This window comes from Vigna unguiculata, chromosome 4 (assembly GCF_004118075.2).
Source record: "Vigna unguiculata cultivar IT97K-499-35 chromosome 4, ASM411807v1, whole genome shotgun sequence".
NCBI lineage: Eukaryota > Viridiplantae > Streptophyta > Magnoliopsida > Fabales > Fabaceae > Vigna > Vigna unguiculata.
Window position 1 is genome coordinate 10,367,756 of NC_040282.1, and position 19,437 is coordinate 10,387,192.

Consider the following 19,437-nt stretch of genomic DNA (forward strand, 5'->3'; position numbering starts at 1 on the left):
ATGACAAATGATAAGATCTTTGTATTAGCAGGTGAGAAGAGCGAGATGTTAAGCTTGGTGAAGAAGACTTTCTATTCTAACAAAGGAATCTTTCTCCGTGAACTTATCATTAATGCTTCTAATGTAAGTTATCGTTCAAATTTTATTTTCTATTTGTAATTTTTTTGTAATTGTTATTGATTAACGTATGCATGAACAGGCTTTGGATGAAATCCAATTTGAGAGGCTCACGAAAAAAAATATTTTAAATAATGATGAACTAATTGTTAGATTAATCCTTCACAAGGTTAACAAAACACTTTCTATCATCGACAATGGTATTGGCATAACCAAAGTAGGTAGGTAGGTGATGATATTCCACTTTCATTTGCATTGCATTGTCATTAATTGTATTCACGTGTGTGTATGTGTGTGTTTGTGTGTTTGTTTTAGATTTGGTCGATAATTTGGGTGTTGGCTTCTACTCTACTTATTTGGTTGCTCATAAGGTTATCCTCACCTCCAAGCATAATGACGATGACCAATATATTTGGGACTCTCAACCTGGTTCGTCTTTCTTTTTAACCAAGGATATCGATGACCAACGACTCCCTAGGGGAACTAAAATCACCCTCTTCCTCAAGGACGATCAAGTACATAAATTAAGTCATTACTTATTTTACATTATTTCTTCTGTTCAATTTAAGTCATTCATATACTTTATGTTACATCTTTTGTTCACTTATTATTGTCAATAGTTGGAGTACTTGGAAGAGACCACCATCAAGAATCTCATTTGCAAAGACTGTCAACAAATTACCCATCCTATTTACCTTTGGAGCGAGAACACCAAAGACCATTGGAAACTCATTAACAATTGGTTGCACGATCAAGAGATGCGCAATAAATTTGTGGCTCAAAATCTTGGAAAACATTTACCAGATCATCTTGAATTCAACGTTCTTTTCAAATTGTCATTGAAATCTCTTAAAAGATTTGGGTGCATACGCAAATCATGGGCTCTCTTGTTGGAAAATCCAAATTTCACGAACCTTTTGCGCTTTAATTTAATATGGAACCAAAATTCATGCTTTGATGATACCTCTCTCCTACTATGCCTCGGTCCAGTTAACAACCAAATTATTCGTAAGTCTTCCTTATATTCACTTTGTGGTAATAAGTTTCAGAATTTGGAAATATTAAATTGGCCAAATCCACATATAGAAGGTCACGCTTATGGATGTTATATTTTGGGTTCTTCTAGTATTAATGGAATTATTTGCCTCTACCTAGAAAGTACAGGAATTGTGTATTTATGGAATCCTTCTACCAATGAATGTAAGGTCACACCGCCTAGCCCAACTGAGGATATACCGTATTATGTCGACATTATGATTAAATATGAAGGATTTGGGTATGATTGGGCTAGAGATGATTATAAGGTGATTAGAAACGTATGTTATTTTGAAGATGGACACTTGGACGGAATTAATTATGGGGAATGGGATCTTAGAGATTTATGGGAGATTTATAGCCTAAGAAGTAATTCTTGGAGGAAACTTAATATTGAATTGCTTAACTGCCAGGGTATTAATGATACATTCTACTTAGAGGGAATGTGCCATTGGTTGTGTAACAATGACAAGGAAGGATATTTGGTATCATTTGACATAAGCAATGAGGTATGTTATACCACCCTCACACCCTTAGATATACCCACAGAAATATACAATGATTTTAATTTGTATTTGGTGAGGAGACAATTATTTCTCTTAAATGGGTTCATTGCTTTAATGTCAAATTATAACGATACAACTATATTTTACATATCAATTCTGGTTGAAGTTGGTAAGAAAGAAACATGGACTAAAATCTTTACTATTGGACCTTTACCTTCACTTTCGTTTCCAATTGGAACAAGTAATATGGGCAATATACTCTTCCAAACAAATGATGGTGACCTAGCTTGGTTTGACTTAAGAACCAACCTGATTGAGAAGCTTGGTGTCAATGTACATGAACGTAATTGCCAAATAATACTTTATAAGAAAAGTCTTTCCGATCGAAGGATAAATACTTAATGTCTTCTTTTGTTTTCACCTAAATGACTTATGACTACTTATATTAGAGTTTTCTCCTACAAATATCCAAAGTGGCTTGTTAGTTTCTCATTGTAGTTCTCTCAGTTTATACCCCCCTTTGTGGCAAAGTGGAAATTATAAATATAATACAACTAACCATTGTAATGGAATTTTGTATCACAATTACTCGACATTATTTGTGAATATAGCCAACTATCCTATGATAGTGTTAAATTGTCATCAATGTTACAACTTGTTTTATATTTACATTATAATTGTTTATTTGAATTTACCCACAACTATGTGCTAATGTTCCTTCTTAAAATTTAGGAAAAAGTCAAAGTGTTCAATTATGTTAACCATTGACTTGAATTACTTTACATCTCATGTTGATTTTTTAAATATAGATTGAAGTTTGTTTTGTTTAAAATACATTAACTAAGTGAGTTAGTTACTCATGTATTAGAATATATATATATATATATATATATATATATATATATATATATATATATATATATATATATATATATAAATTATCTATCTATTTAAATTAAACTACTTCTTATTATGATATTATTTATTTTCTTACTATATGAATCCCAAAATTTATTTATTAAGATTAATGAAAGTAATCAAATGTTAATGGCTAACATATTAGTTCATGTTAATAAGAAGACAAAAACATTATTCACTCTCATCCATTTTATAGTTTTAACACCCCAAGTTGGGATGTCATGAAGAGTTATATAAATCGTATACTTTTAGTGGAAAACAATTACTGAAAAAACGTACTTAAGTAAAAGCTTAGAATTTAATTTATTAAATATTGTAGTTAAAAACATCAATTGTCTAAAAAATTTCAAATAACAACGACAAATAAGAGAATTACATCGTCTTTGATACTTAAGTTAAACAACTTAATAAAAACGAATAAAAATCTCGAGTTTACCACTTCCTCTCGTCAATCTACTCCGTGCCATAATCATCTGCATTATCACCTGCTCCTATATAACATGCACATCATATGATCATTGCACACATATAAACACACAAAACAAACAAATAGGGGTAAGCTAACCATAACCACTGATATATAAAAGAGATTTACCAAAATAAGACATTGCATTTAATACTAAACATCACATCCAAGTAATATACTTAAGCATTATAATTACAATCACATCATGCATGAGAAATAAATTTCCATAAAGAAAACCCCTCCCAACGTGTAAAATATAATGGTTATATTAAAGAAAAGATCCAAACTATAACCCTAATGTCATGCACTTACACCCGTGAATGATTTATCTAATTGAACCAAACGCTACTAATAAATATATAAAAGGTAATCTTCCAAACCACAAGGTCTGACGCACAATTGTAAAAAGAAAAAACTAAAGGAAAATGCAAGGCTACCCCACATCCTAGACGTGATGGAATCTTACATTCAACCCATCAACCACATCCTAGACAAACGTTCAACCCATCAAAACATTGGAATATATGCTAATTACATGTACTACACCACAAAGGAAGGAAAAAGAATAAGTTTATGTGTATGTGGACCCCTCATGTACCAAAAAAGAGAGAGAACCCAAATAATATGCAACTACACACCTGAATGACTTCTCTCATGAAACCCAAAAGCTTTAAAGAATGAAAACAAAGTACATTTAGGGTCCATGGTCTTCCACCAATCATGTGAAAAGGAACAACATAGATGCTTGGCAAAAAAATTTAACCCCTACATTGCACCGTGAACGTGAAGTGAAAAGGAAATAAAACTCAAGTTGTCTCCACCATCATAAATGTGCCTCGATTTGTAGTCTTTCGTGGATCCTCCCCAAGGAAAATGACATAGTGACACACCAATTTTTACAACTTCTCTTACAACCTGACGTGTCACCGCCACTTTCTATTTTTTTTTTTAATTTCAAAATGCACATTGGTTCTGTATGAAAGGAGAAAGGTTTTTCACTTTCTATTTTTTGTTTGAATGGTAGAGCAAGAGGCACGAAGGGAGAAACCTGCGAGTGTCGTTGTTGTACTGGAGAGCACATTCTCATCATCCTTAACCGCGACAGATAAACTATTGAAAAGGTGATGAATCTTGTTGAACCTTTATTCTTCCTCTTGTCACCATTCATTCCTAAACCCCATTTTATCCGTCATTTTATGTGTTGGTGTTGTTCGTTGCAAGGGTGTGGGCTTACCCATTGGTGGAAACCTTCGTATGTTGTGCCTCCATATCCCTTGGAAAGTAGCCATCCATTTTTAGTGTAGTGGCATGGTGAGCTTCGTCGCGTTAGTGTTTGAGGGTTTTGTCTTTGTCGTCAAAGCTTATCGGGGGTTCTTTTTGTAGAGGAAGTTGTTTTTGAGTAAAGCTTTTTTTTTTCTTCACTTTTCTTCTAATTAATACTTGTTGAGAAGGGGAGGTGGAAGATTGTATTTTGTTGGAATGTGAGTTGTTTGGGTTAGGGTTACTTTTTTGTTGTTAGTTTCAATCATTTATGTTTCTCAAATTGTTCGTTTTCCTTTGAAAATGCTTTTCCCTAAATTGGTATTTGGAAAATTTTGTTGGGTTTTGTGTATTTGCTTGTTGTACCAAAATATTTGATTGAGTGTTTGAATCCTGATTGCGGAGTGTGTTTTGATTTTGTTGTTGGCATGAAGGTGCATAGTTTTGTTGATTACTATTGCATTACCTTACATGGATGATTAATGTAAGCGTCAATCATCAGTGCAAAAGTTGGAGAAAGAAGTCAGAAGTAAAGTTAAACCATAGTGACTAAAGTGAAGGCATCAATAGAGAAGGATATGAGTGCAATTTTGCTATGTAGTCATGTACTAGTCTTATGTTTCATATGTTGTAGATTATTTTGATTTGTGATTTGTGATTTTTTATTTAATCGTTTCGTTATATTGTAGGTTTGTATTGAACATTGATGCCAAACAAAGTATATTGTTCAAGTGAACCGTGTATTGAGACCTAATCATCTTTCTAGAATTGAATTGACTCCTTTTAGATGGTGCTTGAAGTTGGAGGACGAGTTGAACATTAACTGTGCACTGATAATAGAGGTTGATAGTCGATGGGTTTGAAATGGCGAATTCATAAAAATTAGGCAATACTTGGTACAATTAAGTTGTGAAGATGTGTAGATTTGTTTGGGGTTGACTGCAGCTGGTGAAGACGTAATTTTTGATAATGATGTTTGTCGTGAAGTGGGATTATTGTTCTACAATAAGGAAATGATGATAAAGGACTTCATCGAAAATCGAACCAAAGCAACCCAAAATATGCAGAACCCGAAAATCAAATCAAAACGAAAAGCATCGCTTGGCGGATGTTCTTCACCGCCAGGCAATTCATGATCAACCTAGAAAACTGGGTGGCGGGGCTTGTGTCGCCTGGCGGCACTAAGCTCACCGCCAGGCGGTTCCTATTAGGAACCTAGAAAAATAGGCAAAATGCATGTGTCACCTCGTGGCAGTTCATCACACGCCAGGCGGTTTTTGGAAAAATTCCTAGAAATGCGAAATTCAACAAAAATAGACATTGATCATGCAATAACATACGATACAACATACATTTAATTATTAACCAATTAAAACGACGTTAATCAACACCCCTAACCTGGTGTCCTTTGCTTAATTTGAATGTGAGATTCTTCTTCTTGGCCAAAAAATGTCTTCCCTTAGTGCTCCCGCATTCCAGCTCCAAACAGACTCTTAATTCTCTCAACACACTCTCAAATTCGCTCTCCTCTCACTATGTAACAATGACAACCTTGCAAACCTTTCTTCTAACCCTAAATTGGCTTTTTAAGGGTGCCTTAATGCTAGGTTAATTACCAAAACAAAAATTTGGTTTAATGATGCTTGTAAATACCATTCAAGGACCATTATGGCTGATTCTCCAGCCTTCCTTGGCTGCCATTCAGCTAGGGTTTTTCCTTGCCCTTTTCGCAAAAAGAAAGTTTAGTTTAGGTTCACCAAGGTTCAAACCCATCCCATGCCAATGTCAAATCAATGCATAACCATTTAACCAATTCATGTTTCGTGATGATTAATATAATTCTATGATTATATTATAACTTAACATGATCAAGCATATTACTAAAAATACTAATAATTAAATAACACACAATTGACATACATAAGACTCGAACCCAAGTCCTTTCACACTATAAAGTACTCTCCACCATTTGAGCTAGTACTTTTCCACATCACATCAATCACTATTAAATTCCATAAAGGCTTCCACGACCCGCATTTATTAATTAATTAATTATTTATTTAATTAAATTTCACGGGTCTTACATTCCCCCTACCTTTAAAAATTTCGTCCTCGAAAATAGGACTTACCAAGAAATAGGTGAGGATAAGACTTCTTCATGAGGTCTTCCACCACCCATGTCATCTGTTGGATTACCTCTTCCTAGTGAACCTTCACAGTTCGTATCTCCTTCCTTCTGAGCTGCTTGACTTGGGAATCTAAGATTTTTCACTGATCTTAGTCTCAGCGTTAGGGTTCTCGCACCTAAACGTCCTCCTTCCCTAACACGTGCATCGAACTTGCAACGTACTTCCTCAACGGTGGCACATGAAAATTATTTAGTAAGTTTGTCCGATGCTGTGCCAAAGAAATCTCGTATGCGGCTGGACATATACTCCCCGTGATCTGGTATCGTCTGATGAATTTCAGAGTTAGCTTCCTGATTTTAATCATTCTTCCAATGCCAATAATTGGAGTAATGCTAAGGGTCCCATGCTTTCCAGTCTCACACTCCAATATCCTTCTCCTCCTATCCACATATAACTTCTGTTTGTTCTGTGACACACGTATACAATCCTGGATTAAAATAGCCTTTAATTTTGTCGATTATAGCAACTCAGTCCAATAATCACTGGCTCCCAATCCTATCACCCATTCCATTGCATTCTTCCTCTCTTACCATCCAATGCCCCTTACGGTACCACTCATGCCTTGGTCAATACTCCACTTGTATAGTTTAACTCTCTGAATTTTCCTTAGCGATCCACTAAGTCTTGCAATCCTTCTGGGGTTTACACTGATTCCTTATTATTAGGTCTTCGAGATCTTGTTTCACCCACTTCTCTTTCTTATCATGTTCATTTGGTCTTGTTCAACTCTACACTCCTCCTTACCCAGACATACCCTGGGATGGTTTTAACATATCATTACCTCCCTTGCAAGATTTATCAAACTTGTTCTGACGATTTCACTGAGTCTACACTGCTACCTCCCCTATAACTCCTCCACCTGCTTCTTTAATTTTTACACCCTCAGTAGAAACTATCCCATTAAATACAATTTCTCTTGGTTTTGATTGACACATCAACGTTGTAGTGAACCCCATCACTTATAGATGAAAATTCTAGCACCTTCTCCGGAAACGCATCTAAGAAATCTTTCGTAATTGCAATCCCTTGCCTTTATATTTCGTCCATCCTTGTTAGCCGACTCGGATTGCCATGATGTTCTGCCCCCTTCTTTCCTCTTGATCAATAAATAGTACTCCACGGTCGATTTATCTCCTTTGTGTCATCTACGCCACTTTGTTGGTATCCCCTCGATCAGGGAAGGAAAGCAGGGAATAACCAATTTTCCTTTCGTTTCTGTCCCAATCACACAAAGGAGTCGATTTCCAATTAATCTCGAGGTTGAATCCTTTGATCCCCAGTAGCCCACCATACGAGAATACTTCTCCCTTGGCCGTAACTATAGTCGAAAAAAACCAACCTCTCACTACCAACTCCCTCTGCAGACTATCAGAACCCAAATCTCTTATGGCACAACCCAAAGTATACGATCTCCATTAACACAAAATTCACCTCTCAGGTACTACTTTTATACCTTGTATCCTTGAATGTGCTTGTTTGCTTCAATCAGTCCATCACCGTTTATCATCCTGCTTCCCTTAAGAACAACTTACGTTGTAGCTCATGTCCCAACTCAAACTTGTCTCTCTTGCGAGCCACCCCCATTATGATGTCCCTTATACTCTTGACCTGAATCGCGGTCCTTGTTAACAAATTTCAACTACCTCCTATGATTTACCCAGGTATAAAACCTTGAACACACTGTATTCTCACCACCAGATTGGTCTTCCCGTTTCGATTTAATCATCCGAGCTCTGCCTCAACTTACCTTTAACTTGAGATTATCCCTCTTGGTCTCTACCCTTTTGTTTTAACCTTTGCTTCGTACTTTCCACCACTTACTACCTCCAACTTTATACCTATACTAGAGAGTAGTACCAATTTAACTTCCCAACTTCGCGACACCAATAGACGTTTTAACACTTGAGGTATTAGTCCTAAGAACTCATTCTTGAAGATCCCCTTGCCTAACGCATTGCTTTTGGGTCCTAATGTCGCTTTTAGGCTCATCAAACCAACTTAGCTTTCCTTGCCCACCGAGATATCCTTCTGCGTACTCACATCTTCTATCAAGAGATTTTCTTAAAATCCCTACCCAACTCTTGCAAAACAAACAGATCAAGTTTGACCTTGATTCTGTAGTCAACCATTACAGATAACACACACAGATCACAAAAACGCAAACATAACAAGAAAGTATAAAAGACAAACTCATCCTATCACCTTTCTCTTTTACCAAAACCTTTAGAATTAAGAAGGGAAACTATCTCAGATATAGTCATGAGTGTGCACCCTCATCACTCTACCAAGACATTTTCTGTTCTTAATACTTTCAGTTCACAAGTTCCTTTCCTGCGCACCAACGCTTCTTGGAAAGAACCTCTCCCTTTGCGCACCAACACATTGGGAAAGACAAGTAATACCCCTTACCTGCTTGCCAAAACCCGGTAGGAGCATTACTTTCCTTAGGTCTTATAAGCAACTACTCTTGCCTGCTCACCAAAACCCAACAAGAGTACCACTCCTACCTGTTGACCAAAATCCAGTAAGAGCGCTGCTTCTACTAAGACCCGTAAGCAACAACTCTTGCCTGCTCATCAAAACCCAGCAAGAGTATCACCCTTACCTGCTCACCAAAACCCAGTAAGAGCGTTGCATACCCTAAGACTCACAACAACAACCTTTGCCTGCTCACCAAAAATCGGCAAGAGTCCAACCCGTACCTGCTCACCAAAACCCAGTAGGAGTGTTGTTTTCCTTGAGCCTCACAAACACAACTCTTGTCTGTTCATCAAAACCCGACAAGAGCCCCACCCTTACCTGTTCACCAAAACCAGGTAAGAGCGTCACTTTTTCCTAAGCCTCGAGAGCAACATTCCTTGCCTGCTCAACAAAACCCAACAAGGACACTGTTACTAAGCTTAAACATATACAATTAAGCATTAGAACTTAACCATAACACACAAGATACAATCGAAACACGTCAAGCTCACTCCCCAAGGCCCAAAAATCTTTTGAAAACCATTGCTCTGATACCAAATGTAACATCCCGTTAGGATATTACGGGTTTAAACAAAAAAATAAAATAAGAAAAATAAATCGCATTAATTATAAATCCATTTCCCAAAAACGTGGGAAATTTCAAATAATTTATTTCATAATAAAGATAACTCTGAGTTCAAATCTTCTCAAAATTCAATGAAATACCAAAACAGTCTCATAATAGATTACATTTTTAATCCAAAACCATAAATGATAAAACTCTATAAAACTATTCCCATGAGTTTTCCCTGCTCCGCTGTTGAGCCTCACCAGATCCACTTGCAACATCATCTGCTCTCGTGTACCGCGTACATGATCATCGCCAAACACAAGCAGATAGGGTGAGCTAACAAAATAAACATATATACATACATATATATATATATATATATATGACACAAATATACCAATCCAACAATCACACCAAAGGAATTCCATCCTTTGATATCACATCACATGGCCACCACCATGTTATTCGTGTTCTGGATCTTCTAGTGGGTACCTCAAGGTGTCTTGCTGCCATACCTATCGGCCACAACCGATAGAGCATATGCGGGTAACCATGCTACGGATCATACACCGTAACGCCAGGTGGAGTTCCCATATACGAACATAATTTGTAACGTCCCAAGACTACCAAACTCGTCAGTCAACTACTGAGCAGGGCAATCTATCTGGACCCATCCGTACTGGCCATAACCAGCACACTCATATCGGCAACACTCGCCAACCCGAGCTCAACTCAAGGGTTCCTCGTGTTCATCCGCCATCCCGAGCTCAACTCGAGGGATGCCATTCCGAGCTCAACTCGAGGAATGCCACATGCTTAACCCCTATCCCGAGCTCAACTCAAGGGATACGTTCCGAGCTCAACTCAAGGAACACCAGCAAGCCGACCTTTAAGATATCCTAGAAGCCTTGTAGATCACGCACATCATAACAAGCATAACACCAATCTGCTATAGCAAAATCGCCTGGCGGGGGACACGTACCGCTAGTCGCTACACCAGTACTTGCACATTACTAGTTTTAGTTCAGGTTCAAGTACACTTCACACAGGTTGCTCTCATTTGCTCTCATTCTAGAGTACCCCTAATGAAAAGCATTTCCATCTATAATGTTCTAGGCCTTATAGCTAGGGATGTCAAAAAAATTCGTACCCGCGGGTATCCGTGGATAAAACCCACAACGGGTAGGAAATGGATATTAAAAATGGATACCCGCTACCCACGGGTATGGGTATTTTTGATACCCGCATGTTAACGGGGCGGGTACGGGTATCATAGTATCCTTACCGGTGGATACCCGTACCCGCTAAACTGTACCCTTCTATATATATATATATATATATATATTAGTAAAAAATATTATGAGTCTTCATTCAATAATGGTGGTCAAATTCTTACCCCACAAATGAGTAAATTACTTCCATATACTGTGGAGGCATTGATGTGTCTCTAAGACTGGTGATGGACCAACATGGAAGGTAATGAAATTAACACTTTTACTTAGATATTTTAATTAAGTGATTGTTAAAAATTTTTACTGAACTTCTTATGTTTTAAGGCTCTTCTAGATTAAAATTGGACAAACATGAAACTTATAAAGTTAGTAATTTCTTTAATATTTTATTCAAAAATAAACTACAATATAAATTGGTAGTGATTTTTTATTTCTTTGTTTTTCAAGAATCAATCGGAGAAAGGGGACTTGTTGATCTAAGCACTAATTATGGTTAAATATTTATTTTTTAAAATATTTTTGTAAATACCCGCGGGTACCCGTGGATACCCGCGGATATGAAAAAAATAGACGGGTACCCGCATAACGGATACCCGACGGATATGGGTACGGGTATGAGGCGAATATTTATCCAGCGGGTAGGGTACGAGGGAGCTACTACCCGTACCCTCCCTGCCCCGTTGACATCCCTACTTATAGCATCTCACATGTGCATTCATCCCCTAGTCGTATAGACCATCCCAAACATGCTCAAACAAAATATAAGCAGCGACACTCTAAAAATTTTAAGCACATGATCTTATGCACTGATGCAATTTAATATTGACACACATGCCTTAACCAAACCAATTCTCCACATGTGACTAACCCAAAGGAACATTCAAATTGATAGAGACTTACCACATAACCCAATTATGCTTCATTAGAAGTTACTTGAACTAATCAAGGGCTTATTCATGTATTTTACAAACTCCAAAATCAGCAATATTAAGTAATGTATATCTCTAGCTATTGACCTCCAAATCCAATCTCCACCGTTCAAAGTGAAGAACCACATGTTATGGACCACCTGTCAAATTTTACCTAAATCGGACGATTAACGAACCAGGAAATGCAGTTTTACGAAAACTGCGCAAACCAGAAAAATTGGTGGCGCCTAGCGCCCAAAATCAGACGACTTTCGTCCAGCGGGAATAAACTACTGCTCGGCGGTTACTGTTGCGCGAAAAGTACGAAAAATAGCGTTTTTCGTGAATCAACACACCACGCACCTCTGGTGTGGTGCCTGGAGGCCAATTCGGTGCCGCCATGCGGTTCCTGCAGTTCAAGGAACCCAACAACCCTTCCCTTGCGCCTACGAACCTCAACCAGCCCAACCATCCTCAGTTTCGACTCAATACTCACCACTCAAAGGTTTAGGATCACAATTCATCCAATAATTTTGTAGTTTATTACGCAATTTGTTATACAATTTCCGAAAACCGCAATTCTTCCACCCTAACATTCATTCACAGCCAATCTCATTTGATTCCTTTGCACTACCATGACTTTTCACAATTAATCCCTTCCTTTTGGTCCAAATGTTGTTAAAATTCCTTTTCCACCGAACCAAAGCAACCTAGAACATGCAGAACCCGAAAATTGAATCAAAACGAAAAGCATCGCCTGGCGAGTGTTCTTCACTGCCAGGCAGTTCATGATCAACCCAGAAAACTGGGTGGCGGGGCTTGCGTCGCCTTGCGGCACTAAGCTCACCACCAAGCGGTTCCTATTAGGAACCCAGAAAAATAGGCAAAATGCATGTGTCGCCTGGCGGCAGTTCATCACTTGCTAGGCGGTTTCTGGAAAAATTCCCAAAAATATGAAATTCAACAAAAATAGACGTTGATCATGCAATAACATACGATACAACATACATTTAATTTTTAACCAATTAAAATGACGTTAATCAGCACCCCTTACCTGGTCTCCTTTGCTTAATTTGAATGTGAGATTCTTCTTCTTGGAAAAGAAAAAATTCTTCCCTTAGTGCTCCCGCATTGCAGCTCCAAACAACTCTTAATTCTCTCAACACACTCTCAAATTCGCTCTCCTCTCACTATGTAACAATGGCAACCTTGCAAACCTTTCTTCTAACCTAAAATTGGCTTTTTAAGTGTGCCTTAATGCTAGGTTAATTACCAAAACGAAAATTTGGTTTAATGGTGCTTGTAAATACCATTCAAGGGCCATTATGGCTGATTCTCCAGCCTCCCTTGGCTACAATTCAGCTAGGGTTTTTCCTTTTCCTTTTGGCAAAAGAAAGTTTAGTTTAGGTTCACCAAGGTTCAAACCCATCCCTTGCCAATGTCATATCAATGCATAACCATTTAACCAATTCATGTTTCGTGATGATTAATATAATTCTATGATTATATTATAACTTAACATGATCAAGCATATTACTAAAAATACTAATAATTAAATAAACACAATTGGCATACATAAGACTCAAACCCAAGTCCTTTCACACGATAAAGTACTCTCCACCATTTGAGCTAGTACTTTTCCTCATCACATCAATCACTATTAAATGCCATAAAGGCTTCCACGACCCGCATTTATTAATTAATTAATTAATTATTTAATTAATTAAATTTCACGGGTCTTACAAACATCATCCAAGCAGTTCAAAACATGTCAAGTACTTAGTTCAGCTCAGAGAGAGAATTGAAAGCAACATAACCTCACAAAATATGCATTATATCACTCAAATCTCTAGGCTACTGTTTACTCTCAAAGCACCCCTGAAAAATAGACATCAAACAAACTTGGCAAGCCTCTAGAACCAACAACTAAATCAAAACACATGCAGGTCAAGATCAGAAGGACTTCTCAAGGTTGTAATGGGGTTGAGACAAGGTGTGGAACATATGGATAAGTAGCTAAGCAACAAAAGAATAGAGGAGCAATGGGGAATAAGTCTCAATCAAGCTTGAAAGTAATCCCAAACACCAACACTTCCAAATATGGTTCTCACACAATGCTCAAACCCAAGCTCCTTTTATTTCTTTTCCTTGTTTTCTTTTCTTTTCTTTTCTTTTTGTTTTCTCTCTTTTTCATTTTTTATATACGAAAAACATGTAGAGAAACAACAATTTTGAAATCCCACCTGGGTATATAAATGAGCAATTCCAAGAACCAATAACAAGTGCGTGCACAACCACACTTGTTGTGCGCGACCACACTTAATTGAGCACCCATTCTCAAAACAATTCGAAAGCTCCAAAATTTCCTAAGGTAGGAATAATCATGTTTTTTCAGGCTAAGGGCTTGTAATGAGCTGTAGAACAATGAAAGGGTATGCAGGCTCAAAAAGGGGTATCAACAGAAACAGTTCAAGGTAGGCTCATCTGACTATAGGCTCATAGAAAAGCATCAAAAAAGGGTCAAGCCAAGGCCGCTGTGCAAGCATTCAAGAGGCATATATCATACAATTAAAGAACAGAGAGTGGCTCAAATTCTCACACAGGGTAAAACAATTCCAAAAGCAACTGACATGCAAAGAGAAAGAAGGAGATCAGCCTACAGAATAACCAATAACTCATCCTCCAAAAGTGAAGTGAGTGTCCCAAACAGAAAACAAAAACATAACACAAATTAACACAAATTAACAAAAAGGAAACAAACAAAAGGAAACAACAACAGACAAACCTCTAAGCATGGAAAGAAAACTCCCCGAATCATGGTGAAACAGAAGTGGGGTCAAGCATGGAAGTCTTCTCTACAACAGTATCCACCAAGGCAGGATTGCTGAGGAATGGCTTTAAACGATGCCCATTCACTTTGAAGCTCTTATCGGTGGATTGGCTTTTGATCTCAACTGCACCATAAGGATAAACATTAGTCACCTCAAAAGGACCAATCCCCTTTGATCGCAACTTACCCCTCATGAGTCCAAGTCTGGAGTTATACAATAATATTTGCTGACTAACAACAAACTCCTTTCTAGCTATGAAGTTATCATGGAATCTCTTGGTCTTTTGTTTGTAGAACAGAGAGATCTGATATGCCTCCAGACGAATCTCATCTAACTCGTTCAATACAGCTTCCTTTCCTCCCCAGCTTGATCAAGTGAGAAGTTGCATGACTTGACAGCCCAGTAGGCTCGGTGCTTTATCTCCACTAGAAGGTGGTTGACTTACCAAAGACAACCCGATAAGGAGACATCCCTATAGGTGCCTTGTAAGCAGTCCTGTGAGCCCAAAGAGCGTCCTCTAGTCTCTCCTCCAATCCTTCTTGTTGGGCTGCACAATCTTCTCCAAGATCGCTTAATTTCTCTGTTTGAGATCTCGGCTTGCCCGTTAGTTTGGGGGTGATATGGTGTAGAAATCTTGTGCACAACCCCATACTTTCGAAGCAAAGCCCCCATGGATCTGTTGCAGAAATGGGTGCCCTGGTCACTAACGATAGCTCTAGGAATTCCAAACCTACAAAATATGTGAGACCTGACAAAGTCTATAACAACACGAGCATCGTTAGTCCTAGTGGCTTTAGCTTCCACCTATTTTGAAACATAATCAACAACAATCAAGATGTAAGCAAACTAAAAGAGACAGGAAAAAGGCCCATGAAATCTATACCCCAAACATCGAAGACCTCACAAAATAACATAGGTTGTTAAGGCATCTATTGTCTCCAAGAAATGGCTCCTCCTGCTCGTTGGCATTCCTCACATGTGCTACAAATCCTCCACGATCCTTGAAGATGGTGGGCTAATAAAATCCACAATCTAGCACCTTACGAGCTGTCCTTTGTGTGCTAAGATGACCACCAGGTGTAGATGAATGACATAATTTGAGAACCGAGTCAATCTCATGGTCCGGAATGCATCTCCTGGTAACTTGATCACTGCACATTTTCCACAAATAAGGGTCATCTCAAATGTAATACCTAACATTGCTCTTGAATTTATCACATTGAGCTCTTGATGCTAGGGGAGGAAAAATAGAAGCAGCAAGATAATTCACGATGTTAGCAAACCAAGGTGAGGGAGAAGTAGAGAGTGTCAACAAACTTTCATCGGGAAAGTCATCCCGATCAGTGAAGCATCATCAGTAGACCTCTCAATCCTGCTCAGGTGGTATGCAACCAAGTTTTTTGCTCCTCTCCTATCACGGATCTCCAAATCAAATTCATGGAGCCAGAGCATCCATCTTATCAGCTGGGGCTTGGATTCTGCCTTCTTCAACAGGTACTTAAGAGCTGCATGGTCAGTAAACACAACAATAGGAGAACCGAGCAGATAAGATCTAAACTTTTAAAGCGCAAAAACAACCGCAAGAAGCTCCTTTTTTGTTGTGGTGTAGTTTGCTTGGGGCAACATCTAATGTCCTGGAGGCGTAGTATATTACCCTTGGCTGCTTGTCAATCCTTTGAGCTAGAATAACCCCCAATGCATAATTGGATGCATCGCACATCAGCTCGAACGAGGCTGTCAATCGGGCGCCTGAATGATTGGAATGGTGGTCAGGGCTTTCTTGAGGCAATCAAAAGCCTCTTTGCATCCTTCATCAAAGATGAAGTCAACATCTTTTGTAGTAAGTTGGACAGTGGAAGGGCCTTTTTACTGAAGTCCTGAATGAAGCGTCTGTAAAACCCTGCATGGCTAAGAAAAGAACAAACCTCTCGCACAAAGATGGGTAAAGCAATTGTGAAATAATTGAAATCTTGGCAGGTCAACTTTAATGCCCCTACTCGAAATTATGTGCCTCAATACTATGCCTTGTTCTACCATGAAAAGATACTTTTAAAAATTGAGAACAAGGTTAGATTGGATGCACCTATTCAAAACCATATCCAAACTATCTAAACATGCATCACATGAGGATCCATACACAGTAAAATCGTCCATAAACACCTCTATGCATTTTTCAAGAAAATCACTGAAAATGCTAAGCATGCACCGCTGGAATGTGCCAAGGGCATTGCATAGGCCAAATGCATCCTCCTATAGGCAAAATTGCCAAAGGGGCAGGCGAATGTGGTTTCTCTTATCCTCAAGTGCAATGTGAATTTGAAAGTAACCAGAAAAACCATCAAGAAAGCAATAGTGGGACTTACCTACCAAGCGCTCAAGCATCTGATCAATGAAAGGCAGGGGGAAGTGGTCTTTCCTGGTTTCTTGATTTAGCCTTCTATAGTCAATGAAAACTCTCCAACTGTTTTGCACTCTTGTTGGAATCAACTCCTATTTTTCATTCTTGACTACAGTAAGACCTGTCTTTTTTGGAACAACATGGATGAGGCTGACTCACTGACTATCTAAAATAGGGTAGATGATCCCAGCTTGTAGAAGCTTGGTCACCTCCTTCTTGACAACATTTGAGATGATAAGGTTGAATCGCCTTGTGACTGTCTCACTGGCTTTGCTCCATCCTTCAACAATATCCTATGCATGCATGTTGATGGGCTAATACCAGGAATTTTAGCCAATGTCCATCCAATTACCTTCTTGTGCTTTTAAGAACATGCAACAATCTCTACTCTTGTTTAGTAGTGAGGAAGGTGGAAATGATAACAGCCAGTTTTTCCTCCTCCTCTAAGTAGACATACTTGAGGTTGTCTGGCAGGGGTTTCAACTCTAGAGTGTTGGATGCTGGCTAAATATCAGGAACCAGAGGGGAGGGAGAAATGGGTTCCACAACCTGTACCTCAGCATAATATAAGATGCATATGTACTTCTTGCAACATGGTTAGTGCAATCTAATTGTATAACATCAAAGTTAATAGGTACAACATCCAAAGAGTCGAACTCAGCAGATTCAACATTAGCCACATCATATTCAGAATCAAAATCATAATATGAATCACAATCAACACCAATGCATGCAAATTCAGAAAATTCAGACACAGATGCATATTTCATGCAATGCAAAGGGTGGAAATCATAACCATATCCATCAACAGCATGATCAATGATATCAACGTGAAAAATAGAATGATCCTCAGAAGGATGTTTCATGGCATGCAAAATATGAAATCGCACAACAATATCATCAAACTCCATCGACAAAGTACCTGCATGAACATCAATCTTGGTTCGTGCAGTTTTCAAAAATGGTATGCTTAAAATGATTGGTGCAGAACCATGTGAAAATCCCTTTTCCATATCAAGAATGTAAAAATCAACAAAGAAAATAAATTCACCAACACGAACCAAAACATCATCAACCAAACCTGCGGGGTGGGCAACACTTCTATTTGCCAACTAAATCACCACACCCGTAGGTTGCAGGGGTCCAAGAAAAAGAGATTTAAAAATAGACAAAGGCATTACATTTATTGAAGCACCAAGATCAAAGCACCAAGATCAAGTATTGCATTTTCAAATTTATTGTTGCCTATGATGCAAGGTACACAAAATGTACCTGGGTCCTTGCACTTCTCAGGAATCTGAGGAACATATTTACCTATCAATGCTGACACATTTCTCTCCATGCTGATCTTCTCGTTTCCCTTTCGCCTCCTCTTGTGCGTGCACAACTCCTTCAAGAACTTTCATATCTAGGAATTTGTTTGATGGCATCCAACAGAGGTATGTTCACTTCCACCTTCTTGAATGTTTCTAGGATCTCCGTGTCAACCTGTTCCATCTTCTTGCTTGGAATGGCTCTTGGAGGGAAAGGAAGAGGTATTGAAGGTGGAGCAGTAGAGGTGGAAGGTGTAGAAGTGACACCAGATGTAGAAGGACCGACTGCATGAGCATCACACTTTCTCTGAAGTGTAGCAGTAGGGTCAACTTCCTTTGGAGGTGTAGGCTCAGGAGTGGGAACTTCAATGTTCTTCCCATACCTCAATGTGATGGAACTCACGTTTCTCAGATTCTTCACCGTTTGTGATGGAAGCTTGTCAAAATTCTGAGCCTGTACTTGGTTTAGCTGAGTGGCCATCTGCCCCATCTGATTTGTCAGACTCTGAATTGAAGCTCTGGTCTCCTACTGGAATTGCATATTTTGAAGGGTCATCATTCTAACTAACTCCTCCAATGAAGTAGAAGATGAAGGTGCAATGGGAGCTGGGGTAGCAGCAAGTGAAACAGGAGCAGCTTGTGGTGCAGGTGCAACTCTTTGTTGAGGAGGTGGCTGTACGTTTTGAAACGGTTGGTTTTGCTGCTGTTGGTTGCCCTGGTTTCCCCATCTCAGATTAGGGTGATTCCTCCATCTTGGATTGTATTTATTTGTTGACAAATCATGGTTTTGTTGCTGTGTTGGGGCCTATTGTTGTTGAAAATATTGGCTGCATACGCCTGAGGAGTATCCACTGGTGTAGAAGAAGAAGCAGCATGTTGTTGCAATGCTGGGCAGGAGTCTGTGAAATGATCAAAAAATGTACAAAGGCCATAAACTCTGGCAGCTGGGGCTCTCTGATTGGAAGCAAGTTGGTTGACCAGTGTGGTAAGAGCATCAATCTTACTCTCCAACTTTTCGTATATTCGACTACCCCTACATCATGAACTCCTCTAACAACTATGGCATCACTCCTTGTGCCAAATTGCTGAGAATTGGAAGCCATGTTCTCGATTAGTTGCCTGGCTGCAACTGGGGTTTTGTTACCAAGAGCGCCACCACTTGCGGCATCAATCATGTTTCTATCCATGTGGTGCAGGCCTTCATAAATATATTGTAGAAGGAGATGCTCAGAG

The 19,437-nt window shown here is 38.7% G+C and overlaps 1 protein-coding gene across 1 annotated transcript; it reads left to right on the plus strand.

The window, feature by feature from the left end:
• LOC114180474 (F-box/kelch-repeat protein At3g23880-like) lies at positions 1-2,175 on the plus strand. Its single transcript, XM_028066790.1, has 4 exons — positions 1-123; positions 200-338; positions 433-632; positions 738-2,175. The coding sequence occupies exons 1-4, from the start codon at positions 1-3 to the stop codon at positions 2,058-2,060; spliced, it is 1,785 nt and encodes a 594-aa protein (XP_027922591.1). The 3' UTR covers positions 2,061-2,175.
• The last annotated feature ends 17,262 nt before the right edge of the window (positions 2,176-19,437 follow it).

What these genes read in the sequence shown, in the direction of transcription:
- LOC114180474 (XM_028066790.1), top strand. Translation starts at nt 1, where the DNA reads ATGACAAATGATAAGATCTTTGTATTAGCAGGTGAGAAGAGCGAGATG. An exon ending in TTATCATTAATGCTTCTAAT is followed by an intron (nt 124 to 199) that starts GTAAGTTATCGT and finishes ATGCATGAACAG; the next exon opens with GCTTTGGATGAAATCCAATT. An exon ending in TATTGGCATAACCAAAGTAG is followed by an intron (nt 339 to 432) that starts GTAGGTAGGTGA and finishes TGTTTGTTTTAG; the next exon opens with ATTTGGTCGATAATTTGGGT.